This window comes from Trichoplusia ni, chromosome 7 (assembly GCF_003590095.1).
Source record: "Trichoplusia ni isolate ovarian cell line Hi5 chromosome 7, tn1, whole genome shotgun sequence".
NCBI classification, from domain to species: domain Eukaryota; kingdom Metazoa; phylum Arthropoda; class Insecta; order Lepidoptera; family Noctuidae; genus Trichoplusia; species Trichoplusia ni.
Window position 1 is genome coordinate 4,755,092 of NC_039484.1, and position 22,249 is coordinate 4,777,340.

Here is a 22,249-nt window from a genome sequence, read left to right on the forward strand (position 1 = left end):
AACGTGAAGTTACTTTAATAAAATCACTTTTCAGAACTATTTATACAATTCACAGTTTATCCAACCTTATCCTTCATAGTCGCCTAAATAGTTTCGGAGTCAACTAAAGTCCGAATCATGGTGTGTCACATTTGTATCACTATGAAGTCAGACGTCACCATAAGACATGTAACAAATACAATGGTGAAATTTGGACGTGCGGCCATCGACCTAAGCAGCTTCGTTGGTTTGTCGAATTTCAAATCTCGAATAAACTGAGTTTCTTCACACACTTGAATTTCCATAATCTTTATTACAACTGAAACTAGTTGGGTGATTCCGAAAAGTATTTTTGGGTAAAATTGATATTGAAATTACATCAAATCATACTAATTATACTAATTTCTTTCTTTTTTCTATAAGTAAAGAACTGAAAAAACGTTAGAACGTATATTTTCAATGGATGCGTTAGTTCTCTGGCCCCGTGTATGTATGTATAGCCTACATCTTAGTGTTAGTATACTAGTATATAAGTATTATTATATATACATACAATAAAAATAGACAATGTTCAGTTGGGTGTTTTATTTATTCTTGACAGGCGTCTCCGTTGCTTTTCTTAACAATAGACAGACTGCAGTCTTCTTTTTACATGATATCTCATGTGATGTCTTCTACATTAAAAATAAGAGGCACGGCGTTCTTTTGGTAACACAACCAAAGTATGTCTTTCTATGTTACAGATACAAATCAATTTATTCCGAGAACTCCAAGAAATCGCGGAATGACAGAAATTTGAAACATGGGAATCATAAATAGTAAGGATTTCATATCTAGGAGAAAAGTGGATGAAGCAATAAGCAATTCCAGGAGGAGCAATGATGGGCATGTGTATCAGGCTAACTTATTGCCTATGCATATCAGAATTATCAGATAATTATATATTAAAACAGTTGCTGGAATTTAGATCTGCAACTATGTGCATAATAATTCAATCTTTGAAACCCTAGTTCACATAAATACTTAGACCTTTGTTTAGTCCTAGCTACCGCATTAACCTGTAATGGAGATTAGTGTGATAATTAAATAAATAAATTAATGTTTCCTTCCATTCAATCGACTTTCAAAAGGACGTTGTTCTCAATTCGTTATGTTAGTTAATATGTTAGTTCCCTTATAATTTTATTTTGGGATCGATTTTATTTTACTAGTAATACCAGTCATTTGGCCCCATAAATAAGTCTATTAAGTTTGGCCCATTAGTTTTTTTATTTGAAAGTGGTTGTGTTTTTTTTTAAGTTCCCTTCCCCTTTTAAGTACTTTCTTCTTTGTAAAACAGAACACAACTGTAGTGTTTTCTTTTTCAATAGCAACAACAGTCACACATTCTTACTTCAAGTTTTAAATGAAACCTAAAAACGGAACTAATAAGTATTAAAAACAAAAACTTAACGAGTGACTGTCACTTTTAGTTCCAAAGTTTTCAAATAGATGGCGTTACTATGAACAGTCTGTAACCATTCACCACTTAACTATTGATTAAACAATAGAAGACAACGGTATAGTATTAAGTTATCAGTGTGTTAGTTTATGTATATATTCAATAATGTCTATAAAATCGCAGAAATCTTTGTATGATGAATGTTCAGAAATATTTGAGAGGAGTTACTCGGTGAAGAGTGCTTCGGATGAAAGTTTAGAATCATGGTGCGTATAAAAAATAAAAATTAATAGTTTTTATTGTTTCTCAAAATTCTTACAATACACGTAAAATGAAACATCACCTTTTATTACCAGTTATTGAAAATAATTGTGTTGAAGATTCTTCTCTCATTCCCATATTTAAATCATCATCAAGAATTCATCTAATAAACATTCAAGAAGATAAACCATATATAAACAATATTTAAAGTAATAGAGTAATGAATTAGATATGTATGGGCATTAATAAATATTAGTTATATTGCAAGAACTTAATCGGAGTAGAATAAGGACCTATTTAAACGATGCGACAAACAGCGGTTCGGGTATTTTGGGTGACATACGATCGCCAGCAATGTGTTATATTTTGTTGAATATATCTCACATCGTCTAAATGGGCCCTTAGTCTTATCAACATCATCAATTATGTTGTGGTCCAAGCTTCCAGTCTAACCGAATGCAACTAGGTACCAGTGTTCTACAAGAAGCGACTGACTACGTGACCTCCTCGATTGCAGTTGTGGAATTGTGACAAAGCTCAGACAACTTGGTAGGTCCTTAAAGACTTCGACATAGTACCTACTTGCAAAAAGATTTGATTAAGTAACTTATTAAGGTCTTTCGTAATTCCTTGTCATCTCCACGTATTTCAGTGACGATGAAGACGAATGCCTAGCTCGTGAGCTGATGAACAAAATGAATCCAGCGATCCTCAGCAAGCTCAGAAGATGCTTCAAGAAGAATAAAGAACGAAGCAAAGCCCAGGATATTGATAAGTATGTGTGATTTATTTGTTTGTAATAAAAGAGAAAAGCAAATTACATATGAGGTGTACCTAAGTCGGACACTAAAGATTATTTAAGACCGTATCAAAAGTTGCTTAACATTGGTCTTTATTTTTTAAAACAACAGTAAAATTTGAACTGTTCAGCTTACTAGAGTGTTGACCCTCGTGACAGACGGTTTCTGATTAGTCTAGCTATTGAAAATAAGGTGCTTTAATTTTATGTTTTAAACAAGGAAAATAAAGCTTTTAATTTTTTGTACATTTTAGTCATTGATTATTTTGGACACCAGATTCTTAAAACAAAAATTAGAAAAAGCCTTAATGTAAGTTATGCAACCCAACACAGCGTAATGTCGGTGCAACAGCTGCAACAGTTTTCCTAAGGGTTATACGCCACTTGCTCTTAACATTACAGTTATCAATTTGAATTCCAGACGTGTAGAGGAGGTGATGAGAGCGGCCGCAGCTGAGGAAGGCATAGAGTTCGCGGAGACAGTGCCGCCGCCGCAGGACACGCTGTGGCTCGACGAGCAAGGGTTCGTCTCCGCGCTGGATAACATCTTTGGTACCATTTCATTTCATTCATTGTAAATTTACCTCATCTATACTCATGGCTTCATGGATCCTTGTAAATATACAGTAACCTATATAAGCAAGAATCTATTCGATTAGGCACAGATATATTTTTAAATTTTTTTTCTTTTTTTTATAAACGACTCCCACTTTAAGAATTTCAATCCTTGTGTGACAGATGAGTTGAACTATTAGTCATCTCTAACTTTATTTACCACTACCTAATAAAGTGAGACTGTTGTGGAAGCGAGACTTAGCACTACATGGCGTAGAGTCATCTCTCTTCCACAATCACATATTTCGTGATCCTCAGAACCACTTATCTCTCTGACACAGGCCACCACAAATACACAACCCACGCTCACAAGCTGTTCCAACTGCTGGACTGCTTCAGCAGCGGGAAAGTATGGTGGAGGCAGCTGGTGACCAAGCTGGTGGCCGTGGGTGCTCGGAAGACCAGGACCAGGGCTGAAGCTTGGGTCCCGATCAAGGAGGAAGGGATGAAGAGATTAGATCATTGCAAGGTATAGATAATAAAGTTGTGGAATTTTGCTGTGCATGTTTCTCTTGATAGATCAAGCTTATTAGTTGGGCGACTGAAAAAGCCTTAATACCAGAACAGTTGATTTCTTTACATGACTACGATTAATGCACAATAATTTCTGAACTTAAGCTACAGAATAAGTCCTAAAAAGACAAACAATAATCGCATAGAATATCAACGCTTTCTGGTTACTTACTAATTTGGTGAAAATTGCTATGGGACATTATTAAATCAGATTCGCTACTAGAGGTGACTAAAAAAGAGCAAAAGAACTGCAAATATGTTAAATAAAAAAATCACACTGTCATTTCAATTCCAGAGAGAAACCCTTGTGAAGCTAGTCTGCATTGAAAGAGAAGATTCCTTCTGTTACGCGGCGGTCTCCCGCGGCGGTAGAGTTGGTATCTACAGTGGAGAGATGCGGTTATTGCATACCTATGAGGTTTGATATTCCTTTTCTTCAGCGTTAAGTTTATCCCGTGATTTGTTTCTCAACATGCTGCGATATCAAAGCCAAGGAGCACACTGAGTCGTAGGTTTACCTTTGTGCCTTTATTTGACATGAGTCAGAATTTTCCAGTTCAGTTTAATTTTGAGCATAGATTTGCACTACATTAACTTTTGTTTGATCGTAATAATTGACAGAATTTTGTGTATCTTTGCAGATGTTTTACCATAGATCGGGTGTCCGAGGACGAGTTAAAAATCGTTGGATAACAGACGCGATTTATTTATCTGTAAGTTTTTGCAATTTAACACATAAGAGCCTTAAACTTAGTTCAGATATATTCCGAGCTATTGGATCACATCAAAAAAACTTAATTTCCTTTACTTTAAGAAGTAATTAAAAAAACACTTTGACAAGGTCCACCAAAGTGCGATTCTTACGGTACTCATCGGCTCACTAGCCGCAGCAGCAGTATTCCCAGATGAACTTAGGGACCTTCAGAAGCAAGCGTACCCTCACCTTATGCACCTGATCTAGCTTACCATCAGGACAACCACATTGGGAGACAAGGTATCCGTTTGACGCAACCAATTAAAAAAGTGAACAATAAACCATAAATCACATTATCTCTGTTATAGGATGTGCAGTTTCTAATGATGTCTGCTTCAGATCGAAGTCTTACCATATATGATGCAACCACTTTGTCACACACACCACTTTATTGTATCACTGGACTGCCCAACATACCAACGGTAAGATATATAAATCTAAGTTAGACAGAATAAATGTAGATATTGAATAATCCTTTAAACGGTTCAGAACGACTTTAATTTAAAATAAAACAATGAGACAAAAATACAAGCCCACATATGAAGCTAATGGACTTCAAGAAATTAGTTTATTATGTGCAAATGAAAAACACAAAATAAAAATACTTACAATTATGCAATCAATTTTCGATATTCATTCTGTGTTTATCATTTATTACCTGAAGGACCAAGAAGACTATACATATACATGAGGCTGAGGTTACATTGAAAAAGATTACATAAGAGAGTCTATTTGAATATCAAAGTTACAATTTCTTATTGCTTAGAAAGATGGACAGGTATCATACCCTAGACGGTATATTAGTGGGATCGCGGTAGTTTGCATCGCGTTCCCGTGGTTTCAGGCACAAGGGAAGGGGTGAAGCACTCCGGTGGTTTTAGCCGGCAAGAGTCCGCCTTCCCCAGGGCGGAGATAAACCATAAGAATTTCCCAGGTTACAAAAAAAGCGGCATATTAATGATCACGTTCCACTTTTACGATTTGGGTACGAACAATAAAGACTATTCCTACTTCTCGAATTGAATACATTTTAACGAAACCAACTGAATAAATTGACCAAAAAGAACTTATTCTCATCAGTGTATGGCGTACTGTCCTTCGAGCCCAACCCGCATGACGTCAGAGCTGGCGCTTGGTTCGGAGCGCGGTGACGTCACGCGGGTCCTCTTCCTGCAGCCCAAGTTGCAGCTACTCCACACCAATACACCTGATGCCATCAACTATTACTTCTGGATGGTAAATCTGACTGATTTTGACTGTAATCATATTAAGTGATGCTCAATGTGTATTTTTGAATTTAAGAAATAATAAATGTTCTATTGTGATGTTGTGTGTTATACAGTGATTGAAAGACACTCTCATGGTTAAACTGTGCCTCGAAGCAAACGCGTTTTTAATTGTTAAAATTTTTAGTTTAACTGCTCAGGATAGCAGAGTGATTGAGGTCATCACGCCAAATCCATTGGGCGCAGCGTATCGTGGATTATATTTCCGCTTAGGACAAGCGCTTCTGTAATTGTCCTGTCTGACTGTCTTTTTGCATGTGTCTTCTATGTTTTCAAAACCCGCCGCGACATGAGAATTCAATTGCAGTAGCTAGCACTCACAAATCATTTTTTTTATCAGGAGCTATCCTCAGAACCCCACACATCTCACTGCTCCGTGATGGTCTGGCGTCGAGTACACGAGCGTACCGTCCGTCGAGTGGCCTTCTCACGAGGAGGAGAGATCCTTGTAACATGCTCCCATGACAACAGCGCCAGTCTTCGCATCAGGCGTGTTGGGGGGAATATGGATGATTACGTCTTTAAAGTGCTCAGGGTATGGATTTTTATTATTTTTTGTAAGGATTTCTTATGGACGCCCACTTAGTAGAGTCAAAGCTTAATTACTAACTTTTTTTTTTTTTTTTGTGATCTTATCATCGAGAAACACAACACGTCGTCGTTAGTATAATTATTTGAAGAGCAAAATTCAAAGCTCTGATGGCTAACCAATGTTTAAAATTTTGAGAATATTTTAGGACATAAAAAGAATATTTTTCCTGATTTTTATAAAATGTGCACTTCCACTTTTTTTATTTATTTACCTCTAATTTCTATTTGCCATCTTATCTATGTAACTCAAAATTATGCCACCCTTCAGTTAACTGTTAATAACAGCTGTATATTCTACAGGGTGTGACATGTTTCCACATGGTATCAGCACTCCAGCTGGTAGCAACAGGTGGGGTGGCGGGGACAGTGCAGCTGTGGCAGTCGTGCGCGCGCAGCTCCTTCGCAACCCTCGCGGCTCCTGCTGCGCCCGCCATCTTGGATGTCGTTGTAGTTGCTTCACAGCAGATTGTTATTGCCTTTTGTAATAATTGTGTAAGTATAACTTTTGAGTCTTCAACATAAGTCGAGGTTTGAATGGTTCTAGTATTGGTGATAAAATTTTCTTATCGATCTAAAAACTCCCCGGATTTGATATTCAGCCTTGAGGAAAAATATCGAATCCGGTAGGTCCGCTTCGTAGGTTATGGTACTACTCGTACATTTAAAACAGACAACTTTAAGAAAGTTTTATTTAGATTTCCATCTTCATTATAGTTTTATGCACTTCGAATATACTTTTTCCAGACGCTACACATATGGGACTTGTACGAAGAGTGCCTCTTACAAAGTTTGAAGTTACGATTCCCATTTCTCGGCGTTCTTGGAAAGAAGGTTGAATTCGGGCCTTACTGTATACATCCTGGTAAGAAAATGTTCCATTCAATACTTTTTGTTTAAACAATCATAAACTTGTACATCTGTTCTCATTATCACAAACTAATACATTGTTTAGATGACCTGTATGACCATTAATAGTAAGCATACAATTACTATTAGCAAAATAATTCCAAACAATTTTGTTGAACAATTCTTTATGAATTTGAGACTATTAGTTTATTTCTATAAAATCTATTATTCTAATCATTCTTAGGACCTGTCCGAAGGGATAAAGATGAAGAAGAAGATTCAGAACCAGAAATTCCAGAAGTAATGTCACGGCGTGGTTCCAGCGTCTACCAGGGATCCACTGGAGGTCTCATGCTGCAACTCGAAGATAAAAGCGATTGGGATAAAGGCTTAGAGAATGAACCGTAAGTGGTTTTGGTACAAAAAGTGTTGATAGGCATACCTGAATATACCCACAACGTTGTAGCTATATAATGCAAAATAGAATGCTCCATTTTCCAAGAAGTATTTTTTGAAAATAGTGCTTTAATTAAGCTATCAATTCAACTTAAAAAGACTATGGCAAATGAGGGAGGACAATATTTGACCTGGGCTGATTTCCAGAGCTGGTAATAAAAATGGGTATAAAGAGATCGATAAATAAAATATTCTTTATTGCACACCACAGAATTACAGCAATGCAGTGCAGTGCAGTTTCTTAGAACATGCAGAGTGACATGATGATGATTATATTTTATTAAAGTTTACGTAAAATGCAGTTTCCCTAATTATACCCTCTAGGGAATACAAGCGTTTTAATCGTGAGGAGCTGATGGTATCCTGTTGTGATTACGTCTGTCGCCTACGCCTGCGCGCCGGTGGTGGCGCCATACTGGCCGCGCCAGAAGACACGCTACGAGCACGACGACCTTCAGCTTGGGATCTGCCCGACTATCCTAATACCAGCAGTACCGTTTGTAAGTTCTTCTTCTTCTCTGTCAGTGCCACTGTTTATTATAAAGCTACTAGATGCAAAGTTAACGGGAGCTAGTTATAATTGTTGCGTAATGAAAAACATTTTAGGGTTAAGAATGCCGAAATAAAAAAAGAGAAAAAGTGCTTAGAGAAAACAGTAGCCGTCGTCATGGATAAATAAGTGTTATTTCGAGAGCACTTCTTAGCAGTGTAATTAAAAATGACTTAAATTTCTGCCATACCTAAGAAGATGACTGTTATACCTTCCAATAGAAACCGTGCTAAATATTCAGATAGTAACAAAATTTCGCTTTACAGCCTCATCAACCACACCTCGTCAACGACCTTCGGTGCTATCAACCTCTCGACTATTATCACCGTCTTCTGCCGAGTTTCCGGTCAGTGACCTGGACACACTCCTAGAAAACGCTGGTCTCCAAGGAATATTAGAAAAAGACTTCGTGCTGATGCAGGGACTCAAAAATGACTTGAATAGGAAACTGACGGAGATGGAAGCACAAAAGCATGTTGTGTGTATAAAATTATTATTATTTTATTTGTTCATCAAAGTCAAAGTCAAAGTCAAATTCTTTATTTCAAAAGACCAGTATAATATGGCACTTTTGAACGTCAAATCAAATATCATAAAAATCATGACGGTTATTCTGTACGTTTTCTTTAACGGTGTAATTTTGCGCAACACTACAGCTTCATATAGGGTACAAATTGATTTCTTCGGGAACTGAAACTTAGTATTTTCTGGTCAGTAATAGTTGTTTGACTACTGGGCGATCTATCAAAGATTAAAATTGAAAAAAGGGATGCACCCTTCAACAAATTTAAGGCATTTTAGAGGCCAAAGGTTTAGCTCTGACAGCTTGTTGTAAATGGAGGCACGAAATGATTAAATCTCGAGTAATAACCCTTAAAATACATACATTAATGACTTTGAACAATTTTTTCTGTATTTCTGAAAATGTAACTTCGTCCATTGTCTCATGGATCCATTTTCAGCGTCTCGTCGGAATTGATAAAGCTTTTGTTTCACAGATGACTAATGCAGTGACAGCTCGTGCTCCGTACTTAGCACTAAAGACTCACGATCCGTGCCAAATAGACCCTGTGGATGAAATGATGGACAAATATAAGCGTGTTATGAGGTAGGCTCCATGGTCCGAAGCAGATTGAATTGCATCAGCGTCATCAATTTCTGCTGATGAAGTAATCAGAATTGGAGGTGCTCGTGGTTAAACTACAATTTGTTTCGTTGATCATGCACAGGTTAAGCTACTTGATTCTGCCGGTCCGTGGACGTATGACGATCCTTTACGGATAGCCAGAAGCTAGAAGGACTGACAACGAGTCTCACTAAGTAGTATCGTGTTTCCCAGGTAACTAGATTGACGAGGTCAGACAGGCAGAAAAACGCTAGGATGATGCTGAAGTAATCAGCGTGGTTCTATCATTCACCTTAGATTCGACAACTAACTTCTTCTACGATCCTGAAACATGGACTATACACTTTTTATTGGCCAACAGTTTTATCGGTTTAGTCTTTATACCGACACACAATGGGTTGGCTATCGGTGTACAGATAAACAGACGATAACTGAACGTTTTGTATTCATCATTTTGATACTTGTAGCGGTAAAATGGGAGAGAATAAAGGCATGTACGGGGTTGTAACAGTTTTTGTAAAGATATGTTTTCCGAAATAAAATAAAATGAAGCATCTGGAGCCTAAATGCTCGAGAATTAGAATAACGGTGTGTAGGAAGTAATGTGTATTTTGCCAAGAAAAGGCAAAAGAAGCGTCGGTCGTTCGGGAACAAGATGGGTTGATGACAAAGTAAAGGTTTCGGGTCGATTCTGGATGAGGCTAGCACATAGTAGAAATTGGCACGAGAAAGGGGAGGCCTGTGTCCAGCAATAGGAGAATAAAAGCTGTGGATGATGAGGTATTTTTATGCCAGCAAACGCATGGAACTCTATCATCCCTTTTTACTATCTTTTCTTTGTACTTCCAGATTATTCCCCGGAGGAAGTGTGACTGCGACCCCAACAGGCAGTGAAAAATCAACACCTAGAAATAGCAGAAGTCAAAGAATGTAAACTGAACTAATTGGCAAAAAAATCAAATGGGTTCGATTCCCCATTTCCCGCCCAGGACAAATGTTTGTGTCATGAGCACGATCACGATTATTTGTTCTGAGTCTGTGTGTAATTTATCCATATTATGTGTGTATTTAGAAATATATAAGTAAGTTTATCGGTAGCTTAGTACTTATAATACAAGCTCTGCTTTGTTTGAGACTAGGTGGCATTATGTGAAAGTTGTGGAATATTATACTGTAGTATGTTATAAATTTGTTAAGACTTACATAAAGTGAGTGAGTTCTATTAGTGAATAAGTGAAAATTTATAGACGAATTATTCAAAATTTCGATCCTCGTGTAATACAAGAAAATGTGTTCAACAAAAGCCTGTTTGCACGACGATTAAATTCTTAGTGTGGAAATCGTTTTTATCTTTTAAAGAAAATGGACTACAATTATTCTAAGTCACTTCACAAGCATCTGTGTTGATGTGGGTTCAAACCCGCATTACAACGCGAACAGTTGTTGTGGGCGGGGTGACCTGTATACCAAGAATATCCATGCGTTCAAGTCGCAATCCACTTGTTTCATTTATCTTTGCAATAATTTCAATAGTTTTATATTTATTTTCGCTACATTTTGTGTGACTTTCGTCTGCGTTATAATAATAATGCTAAAAATAACGATTGAAGAAATCGTAATAAAAACATTGTCAACTGCGGCACAATTTTCAAGATGGACGAAGTGGGACAAGGGTGGCAGCCCCACAAACTTGGTTTTAGCTTTTCACTGAGTTAGCCCCTGCAAATAAGAAAATAAAATTAGGTCCTCTAAAAAATGCAAGATTAGGCCTAAAAAATTAACATTTCAATTGACTATACGCAAAATTACATCTCACAAGCTAATAAGTAACAATGAACATCTTATATTAAGTGCAACGGTTAAGTTATGCAAATTTTATACAAATGCATAGAAAAAGACTGAAAGTGTAATTTTGTATTCTTTGAATATTTTAAATGATAAAAGTATCTACTGTTTTATATGCCAGCACAGTAAAAAGTGGATAATAATTTACTTTGAAACTAGCTGTTGCCCGCGACTCCGTCCTCGGACTTCAGTTTACAGCGCGGTGGTTCCTGTTCCATGGGAATGCCGGAAAAATGAAGCCTTAACGGAGGACAAGTATTTTTGTCATCCACGAATGCTTGATTTGAGCCTAGGCGCCTCATGTATATATGTCTTGAAACTTAAGTTTGTGGAACACCTCGCGACATAAAGATTGGACTTTTTAACCCTAAGTGTCGTTTTTATACAATAATTTTTCGCTAATCTTCATAATCTGTATTAATTTTTAGAATACTAAATGAATGTATTAAAATTATTGTCCTTTTATACTGTTAGCTCCAGCGTGAACGCGGCTTTAGATAGCATCGTTAGCCCATTATAATACGTTTCTTGTACTTATACAATGAAAGTTGTTTATAAGTGACTCGTAAATATCGATGAAACGAGTTCATCACACAACTCCGCAACGCGACAGAAATAAGTTAAAGTTTTTTATGTTCAAATTTTAATTCGAACTCATTTTAATGTTGTACACCACTATCTCGACGACCCTTGTTATCGCATCGTTGCGCTATCGTCAAATTAACGCAATCTTAAGTGTTTAATTACAGAACACAGATTTTTTTCACTTTTATCTTCGTTAACGCTTCGTCGAAACAACAGTGAATTGAGAAAACGAAACGCGAAGAAATAAAATAGAAGTGATTAAAAAAAACTATAGAAAAAAATGTTTGCAACGACAAAATTTGGAAAGGCGAATGCAGAAATGGGGAGAAGACTGTTCGAAATTCGAACGGTTGCTTTAGTTTCTCAAAAGCAGTTGATGAGTTCGCAAAAAGATGTGAATGTTGAAGATTTTTTCAAGTTCTATAGTGATAAAAGTTCCCATGATGATCGCTACAAACCTCTTTCTGGAGCCGACTATGACAGGTTTTTTAGCCAGAGATCGGCGTTGAGGGAGCCTGCGATTACCAGACAGATCAGTAAGTTACATTTTGATTTATCCCTCGGTATACAATAAAAAAAATATATCTTGCGTGTGAGGTACATACATCATTGGGGTCATAATATTTTTAAGCTGTCTAGCATACAAGGGTCTAATTTAAAATAACGTTTATTGACAGTTTACATTCGTTCGAAAGATCCCTTTTCAATATTCATCCTCTATTCTATAGAAAAATATCTTGAAGAAACTTTTCTTTGCCTCTATTTTCATGAGCTGATGTTGTGGTTTCAGTCTTACAAGATTGCACTGAATAATGTTAAATTGAAGGGAACATCAAAATTCAAGCTATTTTTAATTAAATTCTTTTTAACAAAAGTATTTGATTATTAACAACTGATAACATCCGTCTGATCGTACTAATTAATCATTTAATACGTCATTGATAAATTCACATTGTTATTTCCTGAATATTTTATAATAAGTAAAACACCGATTAATTGATAGTAGCATTTAATGGATCTGATATTTCTGTAGAAAAAGTCCAATTTTTCTACAGAAATTTATTGGACCTAAGCGTATGCCTTGAGGGACTCCCTTATTATTTTGTTTACGAAAAATAGAAAATACGTGACCAATATTTTTTTTGTAATATGTCTGATGGACTAAACCGGCTTATTTTTTCAAATACACTTAAAATATAATTCTTAACAATTCAGATAATAATAATAATAATAATAATAATAAATCCTGGGACAACTCACACACGGTTATCTGATCCCAAGCTAAGCAGAGCTTGTGTTATGGTAACCAGACAACTGATAAACTTACTTATATATTTCTAAATACATACATATTATAGATAAATTACACCCAGACACCAGAACAAATGATCATGCTCATCACACAACATTTATTCTGGGCGGGAATCGAACCCACGACCTCCGGTATAGCAGTCAGGGTCACTAACCACTAGAATATTCATTACATTTACATTATAAATTATTGATAACTAGCTTTTCAACCGCTGCTTCGCCCGCGTCGGGGTCGGTTATATCGCGTTTCCAAGAGAACTCTTCCAAAGTCCGGGATAAAAACTATCCTATGTTCTTTCTCAAAGTCAACTCTCTCTCTGTACCAAATTTGACAGTCGTTACAGGTAGTCAGAAGCTTGAAAGTCTGACAACCAGTCTAACCAAGGAGTATCATGTTGCCCAGTTAACTGGGTTAAGGAGGTCAGATAGGCAGTCGCTCCTTGTAAAACACTGGTACTTAGCTGAATCCGGTTAGACTGGAAGCCGACCCCAAAAAAATTGAGCTGGGAAAAAGGCTAGGCCGATGATGATGTTTATTATTTAGTAATGGGATTGTAAATATTTAAAAGGTTCAATGGACTGCTTAGAATATTTATGAACGGGTTTGGAAAGAAACATGTTTCATTTACACGAAAGATAAATTGAAATGAGGTTATTGCATTGGGTAATAATTTTAAAACACACTTTGTTTAGTTTGTACTTAATTATTATGCAATGACACTGTCGTCTTTGGCATTGTAAAAGAAAAAAATGATAATTTATTTTTAGTTTATAATGATCTAACATTAGAAATAATATAGGTAGTGTTAATATATAACACGTTTCTTTTGTTCACTTCTTTATGAATTTTGTGTAACATTGATTTTTTTGTTAAACATTAAATAATTGAACAGACATTAAATCAGTGAAACAATTGAAGAAGGATAAAATTACTTTTTGATACTATAGGAATCCCTGGCATTTAAAGAGTCGGCAATCGGTTTCTTAACGATTCGAAATACACTCAAATAAGATCCAGAAGAACGATATAACAATGATAATATTGAAAGGAAACAGAATGTACATAGTTAAATAAAAGAAAAATAATAATGAGACATCTAAAATAAGTTTATGTTTTCGTGAAATTCAACTGACATAAAACAGTATTCGGGCCAAGTCCTTATCAATTATTAGGTAAACATGATATAATTAAAAAAAGACCTTGTCCTAAAGATAATATTAGATACGAAAAAACCTTTCGTTTCCTATTTCCTATTAGTTAGGGCTGCTAAAATGATAAATTAATTAATTACAATGAAGAAACCTTAGTTTCTTTCATAATAATCCATCGTCATCATTGACAATTTGGTTTTAGCCACTCTTAGCCGAAATTAGTGGCTACTTTTAACCAAATGTTCTTACATTGATTAATTGTATTTTTTTTTCATGTTTATTATCACAGAACTATAGACTGGGATAACCGATTTTTTTTTATTCTCTTTTCATTTGAAACAGCTGTTATTTGCATTTCCCATATGTTTTTTATCTAGTTTCGCTTAAATATTTTTAAGGCTGTATGTGTTTATTGTTAATCATTTATTAATGACAAACAGAATATTTGTTTGTTATAGATTTATTACTTCTGTTTTTACCAATTAAATAGCTTTCTCATTTTCTTGGTCTTCACCGGTTTTCCTTGTTATGCTACCGATTTCTGCACGGATAGCCGAGTGGTTGAGGTCATCATAATCATCGAAGATAAAATTAGCTGTGTCTGTAATAAATAAATAAATTATCACGCCAAACCCACTTTGCGCGACGTGTCGCGGGTTCGATCCCCGCGTAGGACAAGCGTTTGTGTGGTCCACCGATGCTTGTTCTGAGTTTGGGTGTATTTGTGCATGTGAATTATATGTTTGTGAAACCCCCCGCGATACAAGGATTAAATTCCTTAGAGCGGGAATCGTTTATAAAAAAAATATCAATTCATATGTAATGATTACCCTATCTAGTTATGAATTAAACGATATCTCCAATGTCACACGTCTTTCCTGTTTTGTTTGTTTATGTACGATTTTAAATATTTATCGATAATCGTAATCTAAATTAAACCTTATCTTAGTAACGATGTAACTTGATAAAGGAGTTGACTAGACAGCATTGACCGTGGCACGCGGATAGCTGAGCTCCGATTCATGCTATTTACAATGGCCGATGAATGAATGGAAATATGATTGAAATATCACTATTCGTATTCTCCTAAGATTTTTTTAACACAATAATTAAAAAAAAAACAGTACGGGGCGGAACACTCACGGTCAATAAAATTAATAAATAATGAATATTTTCATCTAATTGAAGTTCCTTTATCGGCCACTGTAAAAAGCCGAATCGGGACCCTGAGTGGTTGAGGTCACAATCACAAACCCCGCGTAGAATAAGCATTTCTGTGATCCACGAATGCTTGTCCTTAGTCTGGTTGGGTATGTGACTTGAATGTTATGAAATTCCCGCGAAGCAAGATTTTGAATAAAAAAATATCATCGGATACGTGTCGTTACGAACGAATTAACATTTCATTTACTTGTATAATATAATACTTATTGTTCAGTTATGCAAGGGCATAAAAAATAACGATAAGAGTAAAATAAAATAAGAACATAAACAGTAATAAGTCTTGTAATACAGTTTGTGTGTTTAATATTATGGTATGATTCTAAAAATGGATTAAAATATAACCTTTGGGATGACCCAAGACGCACATGATGAGAAACTTTTAAAACCATTCAAAAAAATTAATTACGTAATACCATACAAAACTCAGTAATATCCTATTACCCTACCAATATTATTAACCCAAAATTTGTATGAATAGATGTTTGTTCCACTTTCACGCAAAAACCACTGAACGGATTTTGACGAAACTTGGTACACAGGTAGTTTATAACCAGGATTAACACATAGGATAGTTTTATTATGTGTTTACTTTTTAGATTTGTGGCGGGCGTGCCCGCGGGCTTCAGCTAGTCTTACATACTTCCTACTACTATTATAAAGGCGAAAGTTTGCAAGTATGGATGTATGGATGTTTGTTACTCTTTCACGTAAAAACTACTAAATGGAATTGAATGAAACTTTATAACAATATAGCTTATACATCAGACTAACACATAGGCTAAAATTTTTGAGGTTTCTAATGTGAGGTCGTAAAAAAATACATATTTGCGCTGCATTTGCAAACGCTGACTGAATCCTACAAGATAGATAGAAGGCAGATAGATAGAAGGCAGATAGATAGAAGGCAGGTATAAATTATAACTTATATCTTCTAACCACGCGGACGAAGTCGCGGGCAACAGCTAGTCATCATTGGCCTAGCCTTTTCCTAACTATGTTGGGGTCGGCTACCAGTCCAACCGGTTTTAGCTAAGTACCAGTGTTTTACAAGGAGCGACTGCCTATCTGACCTCCTCAACCCAGTTACCTGGGCAACACGATACCCCTTGGTTAGACTGGCTGTCAGACTTTTTCAAGCTTCTGACTACCTGTAACGACTGTCAAAGATGTAGGAATAACAGCCGGGACCCACAATTTAACGTGCCTTCCGAAACACGGAGGAACTCGTTATGACAAAGATGGTCACCCATCTACGGACCAACCGCGTCAAGCGTAGCTTAACCTGTGATCGAATCACTTATGCAGTTATAGCTTAGCCACGTAGCTAGTATTAGTATAAAATAATGACTTTGAAAAATAACCTCACGTGTGCGAAGCGGACTCGTTTTTAAAATGTTTGCAGTGAATGTTGTAATAAGCATTATCTTATGATGGATAGGTAGGTGTGTGTTTGGCATTACCATCGGCGCAAACAAATACATTTTTTGCACAAAGTTGTCGGTGTTGATCTAAAATAACAGTTTTATCTGTGACGTCATTGGGTGTTTAGTGCGCAGAAAAAAATAACAAGGAAGCGATTTTGCAATAATTCGCATATTATGATTGTTTTGTGGACGCTAGTAAATAACATTAGGGCAAAATTTGGGATTGTGGAGATCAGATAAGTCCCACAATTTATTGAGCTTACGAAATACGGAGGAAATCGTTCTAGCTTAGATTGTCACCCATTCACAGACTAGTACCAAGCCTAACTTAACCTATGATTGATCAACTTGTGCAGTATTTACTGGCTACGTAAAAAGCGATTTTATTAGTATCGCCATGTGTCTATTAACGAGACTGATTTATTTTCTCATAACCGTTTCTCGTAAGCCTTTCATGGATATTTAACTTTAAATTGAACACATTGTTTGGATAACACAATAGTTCTATTAAGCAATATGGTTAACGAAAGACTGCGTAGTCGCTCCGTGGAAAAATACAATTCAGCAAAATCCCGTGAGACTGGAAACCGATCAACCAAAACTGCTTAAAATAAGACTAATTGATGAAAAGGTATTATAGAAACATTTAGCATCTTAAATTAAGTTCTAGAATGTTAATGTAATATCTATTTGTATCGACGACCTCCGTGCTCGAGTGGCGTACGCACCGGTCTCAAGGTGTCGCTAGCTCTGAGGTCCCGGGTTCGATCCCCGGTCAGGTCAATGTAAAAATTCACATTTCTACATTGTCTCGGGTCTGGGGGTTTGTGGTACCTTAACCATAATACAAGTGCTTTAGCAACTTACTTTGAGTTCACAAGAATGTATGTGATGTTGTCCGCATTTATTTATTATCTAAAACTTCTTTTCAGCGTCCTTGTCCTACAAAGTAGGAAAGGAGATGATCTCTTTAGCTGAAGGAATGCCGAATGAGCAAGTGTTCCCTTTCACAAGCCTGTCCTTAGAAACGAAGAGTTCCACCTTTAAACTGGAAGGAAAAGCACTGGCTTCTGCCTTACAGTATATTCCTTCTCAAGGGTAAGTTAAAGAAAGGCATTTGACCTTTTTGGTCAAGTTTTCATCTTTAAAATCTAGTTCAGATCTGGGTCATGACCGTGGATCCTTTCACCAAGTCTTTCAGTAGCATAAGGGCGGGTGTGGAAGATAGACGCCGCTTTACACCGTGTATTGCGCTGTCACGCTTAACTTACGCAACCATAATTATTTCTTTGAGAAATAGTGGTCAACCATCAGGATGAATTCAATCATAGGACAATTACATTTCTGGAACTGTGATAGAATGGTCACTACACAGTGTTGATCTCAAAAGTCTAGTGACATTTCTGCAAACTTCAACTCAACTATTACACGCTAATCAAAATCAAAATCAAAAGTTTTTATTTCAAGATATTAATGATATTAACTATTATAAGCTATTTACACAAGCATAACGCATTACAATCTTAAGTTAAATTTGTCATTAAGGCAAAAAAACAGAAAGTAAACCTATAGGATGGGTTTCAAATATCTTGTTTCTGTCTTCTAGGCTTCCAGCGCTAGTGGCTGAACTCACAGCCTTCCAAAATGAGGCTCACCGTCCCCCGAAGCTACCTCGGGATATCCAAGTAACAAATGGAGGGCAGCATGGGATCTATCAATGTGTAGAACTGCTGGTTGATGTTGGCGACCCCGTTATTACTTCGGAGTTCGCTTATACTGGGATTCATGCAGCCGTAAGTATAAATTGCTTTTGTTTTGCCCATATTTTTTAAGATTTTAAATTGTTATTTAGACTAGGCGACCAATTTCGTACGGGTTGCGATACATTACCAGCGACTGTATATTACTTTTGTATTGCCAGTAAAATTTTATGTTATACAATTTATTACGATATTTCTTTCCTAGTCTCAGTAAGACTTCAGATACAGTCTGACTGGCATATGGTTCGTAGATAACATTGTCATTCACAATCTTTGTATGAAAGACAAAGTTAAGTTTATTTTGGCAAGTGTGTTGTGTCTCAAAACTGCGGTCGGCGTGCTTTTGAAAGTTGTCCCCCTATACAAAAAGAATATATAGTTGTCCCCCTATACAAACAGATTGAAGAATAGAGGAACGATTACGTTAAGAAAACAGTTTTTTGCCATTTACCCATGGAACCTTAAAAACACACTTGCTTACTTAGTGATTCTCTATCTTTAGTTGTTTCTTTATTTGATGCGGGTTTTGTAAAATATTAGTTCAATTTAATTGTCATATTTTCCCAAGACTTACGTTTGAAAAGAAATGTAAATAATTGTCTTTTGAATTAGCTGATAAGAATATTTAACCAGAAATACGTTTTAGGCGTTTCAACTTTCAGTCATGTAAACGTAAATAAAATAAGTGTAAATATTTTTATCACATTTCTTTGTTTTATCACAGTACGACGTATTTTACAAGGTCATTTTTACTTTTTAAGACTTTTTGAAGATCTTATACAAAAAAATATTAATACCTTCATTCGACTCATTTGCACATTGGTCGATAACTCTTTTAGAATTCAGCAATGTTTGAACTTTTTTCTCCCATTCTAGCTAAAACCATATAAAGCAGAAATAATCGGCATTTCCGAAGACAAGGACGGCATGATCCCTGAAACACTGGATTCAGTTCTCGGGGAGCGGTTGCGTCGCGGTCTGAAGATGCCAAAAATGCTGTACATCATACCGACTGGCAGCAATCCAACTGGAACAGTAATCACTGAGGAAAGGAGAAGGCAGATATACGAGCTGGCTTGCAGATACGATTTCTTGATCGTTGAAGATGATCCTTACGTGTTCTTAAATTATACAGACGTGAGTAGTTACTAGACGTATACTTCCCAAAAGTTGCGCTACAACGCCTGATCCTCCGCCTTCCGCATTCAGTCCGAGATAAGTCCTGCAGTGAACCTCGATAGAGGCTGCATTGATTGATTGATTAAATAGTTTCTGGTTGTTGTTGTAAAAACTTTTTTTTTCTTCTTGTTAAGTTTGATCGTGTTGGTGGTTTGGTATTTAATATAAGTGACCACCCCTAATTGAGAAAAAAAGAGTTTAAGTGTAATACCAATTTTTCTTTATTCAAAGTCCAAATTCATATCAACTGCATTTCATCTGATCTAGTAATTTCATCTATATAAAATAGTACATTACATTTTAGCCAGGATAAAATTGCTTGTAAATTGAATACATCAAAACTCATCTCCTATATCCCCAGCGTCATACACCATCATTCCTCTCCCTGGACACATGCGGACGGGTTCTCCGTCTGGACTCGTTCTCTAAGGTGGTGAGCTCCGGGCTCCGCGCTGCGTGGATCACGGCACCCTCGCCTCTACTGTACCGGCTCCAGCTGCATATGCAAGCTGAACTACTGCACTCTTGTACTTTGGCACAGGTATATATTTAATTAGTTATTTAAGAAAGACAAATTACTTCTCTAATTTTTCACTTCTAGCATCCACTTGAATTGTTTTTAGCTCCATGCTGTATAGCAATATTAATTGTAAAATGACAATTAAAATCTAAATCGAGACCTAACTACACAGAAAATCTTTAGATATATTCTCCGTTAGAAACATTTGTGATCGATATACATATTATGGCGTTACGTGGTTCACTCTGCTTTTCATAGACTGGTCTTCTGTTGAAAGAACCATGCATGTCTCCAGATGGAACCACAAGACATCTACAGCTGTTGATGTAAAAAAAACGCTCTTAGCCCATGTTACCATGGCAACCTCATAACACCTTGTTGTTGTTGGCCATCCTCCTTACCTGGTATTTTACCTTACCTGATAGGATCAGCTGGTCCGCAAAACGAATCTTTATGCACCCGGCACCGTTACCATAGCAACCATATGACACCTTCTACCTCTACAGGCCATACTTCTACACCTGGTGTCCTGTCGCAAGACGCTAGCATCTCACCTCATGGGAGCGCGTGACTTCTACGGGAAGCGACGTGAAGCTCTGAACACTGCACTGGCCCCGCTCGCCGCCACCATCCCCTTCCACAAGCCTGATGCTGGGCTGTTCTACTGGCTTCGAGTACCTGGCGTTGAAGATGTTTATAATATGGTGAGGGGATTTTTAAATAAGTTTACTTTGAATTTTTGGTTTTGATGGATATTCGATGGAAATATGGTATGCGCTATACAGAGGATGTTACATACCTACATTAGATCAGACCCAGCCTGATTCCAGACCTAAATATAGTAGAGTGACTAGATGGTCATTCTACTATTTAGGTCTGCCAGTAACACATATAAGTTAAAGTTATTTAACGTAAAAATGGGTGTGTTCAATCATGCCAAAAAATAAGTACAATATTGAAGAACATTTTGTTAGTTATCTTAAATAAGTTAATACAATAAGTCAAAACATATAAAAACACTCAAGAACTCTTTTAATCGTGTAATCAAATATAAGTTTACAAAATAAACAGTCACCCAATGACATCATACTTCGTGATAACCGTTGTTCATAGGTATGTAAAGGTTATCATAAAAAAAACAACACTCAAATACAACATACAATAATTAATATTTATTAATACAGGTCTTTCACACGGCTCTACAAAGAGGACTGATGTTGATTCCCGGCCACGCTTTTATGCCCTACAACGCCCCCTGCCAGTATTTAAGGTTAACGTTTAGCAAGATAAAGTACGAAGACATGGACTCTGCAGTGCGCACTCTAGCGGAGCTTATCAAAGACGAACAGCAAAAGACGTTGCAGAAACCAAAGAGGTTGGCAACTGAAGGGTAGATGGCGCTGTTTTAAGTTTTATGCTTACAAAAATTTTGAATTAGTTGATAATGTATTTTATTTTTAGGTTAAGATTTAGATTGTATTAATGTTATTATTTATATTAAATAATTATTGTACTTCATATTAGACCAGAGGCTTTGTTGTGTATACAAAAATTACGCTTTGTGATAAGATATTGAAGAAAGTATAACATAACATCTAATTATGAAAATATTTAATGCAGAGAAGCTATTAATTATGAAATATGATTAACGATTCTTGATAGAAATATATCATTAAGAAATATAAAATGTTTGAGTGTGCTGCACTGTTAAAATGTGATTCTGAAATAACCAAAAAAAGGAAATGAACGAACAAACACGTACCAGCATTTATACTTAAATAATAGGTATTCATGTTAAAACATCATTATTAAAACGATAAAGAAATAAAGAATTTAATAATTTCAATGGTTTTGCTACTCGACGCTAGATGGCAAGCGCTGTGAAACATATCCAAACAATAAGTTTTGTTATCTCTAGTTTTAATAAAAGATTTATCTTTGCTAGTGATTTTTACTTACTTACCTTATATTATATTCTTTGCAATTTAAATCACTTGCAGAACTTATTGCATTTTTGTTTTCGGGAAAATAA

General features: G+C 36.2%; 3 protein-coding genes across 3 annotated transcripts; all 3 read left to right on the top strand.

The window, feature by feature from the left end:
- Positions 1 to 5,333: 5,333 nt before the first annotated feature.
- LOC113495878 lies at positions 5,334 to 6,234 on the top strand. Its single transcript, XM_026874875.1, has 2 exons — positions 5,334 to 5,598; positions 5,989 to 6,234. Exons 1-2 carry the CDS (start codon positions 5,446 to 5,448, stop codon positions 6,232 to 6,234), a joined length of 399 nt encoding a protein of 132 aa, XP_026730676.1. The 5' UTR covers positions 5,334 to 5,445.
- A 307-nt stretch (positions 6,235 to 6,541) lies between these two features.
- LOC113495879 lies at positions 6,542 to 10,224 on the top strand. The gene is made up of 7 exons (XM_026874876.1): positions 6,542 to 6,731; positions 6,984 to 7,101; positions 7,330 to 7,489; positions 7,836 to 8,041; positions 8,358 to 8,569; positions 9,090 to 9,199; positions 10,067 to 10,224. Exons 1-7 carry the CDS (start codon positions 6,558 to 6,560, stop codon positions 10,149 to 10,151), a joined length of 1,065 nt encoding a protein of 354 aa, XP_026730677.1. The 5' UTR covers positions 6,542 to 6,557; the 3' UTR covers positions 10,152 to 10,224.
- Positions 10,225 to 11,799: 1,575 nt separating this feature from the next.
- On the top strand, positions 11,800 to 21,968 carry LOC113495871 (kynurenine/alpha-aminoadipate aminotransferase, mitochondrial). Its single transcript, XM_026874866.1, has 7 exons — positions 11,800 to 12,183; positions 17,691 to 17,856; positions 18,365 to 18,551; positions 19,395 to 19,655; positions 20,059 to 20,238; positions 20,724 to 20,921; positions 21,402 to 21,968. Exons 1-7 carry the CDS (start codon positions 11,928 to 11,930, stop codon positions 21,609 to 21,611), a joined length of 1,458 nt encoding a protein of 485 aa, XP_026730667.1. The 5' UTR covers positions 11,800 to 11,927; the 3' UTR covers positions 21,612 to 21,968.
- The last annotated feature ends 281 nt before the right edge of the window (positions 21,969 to 22,249 follow it).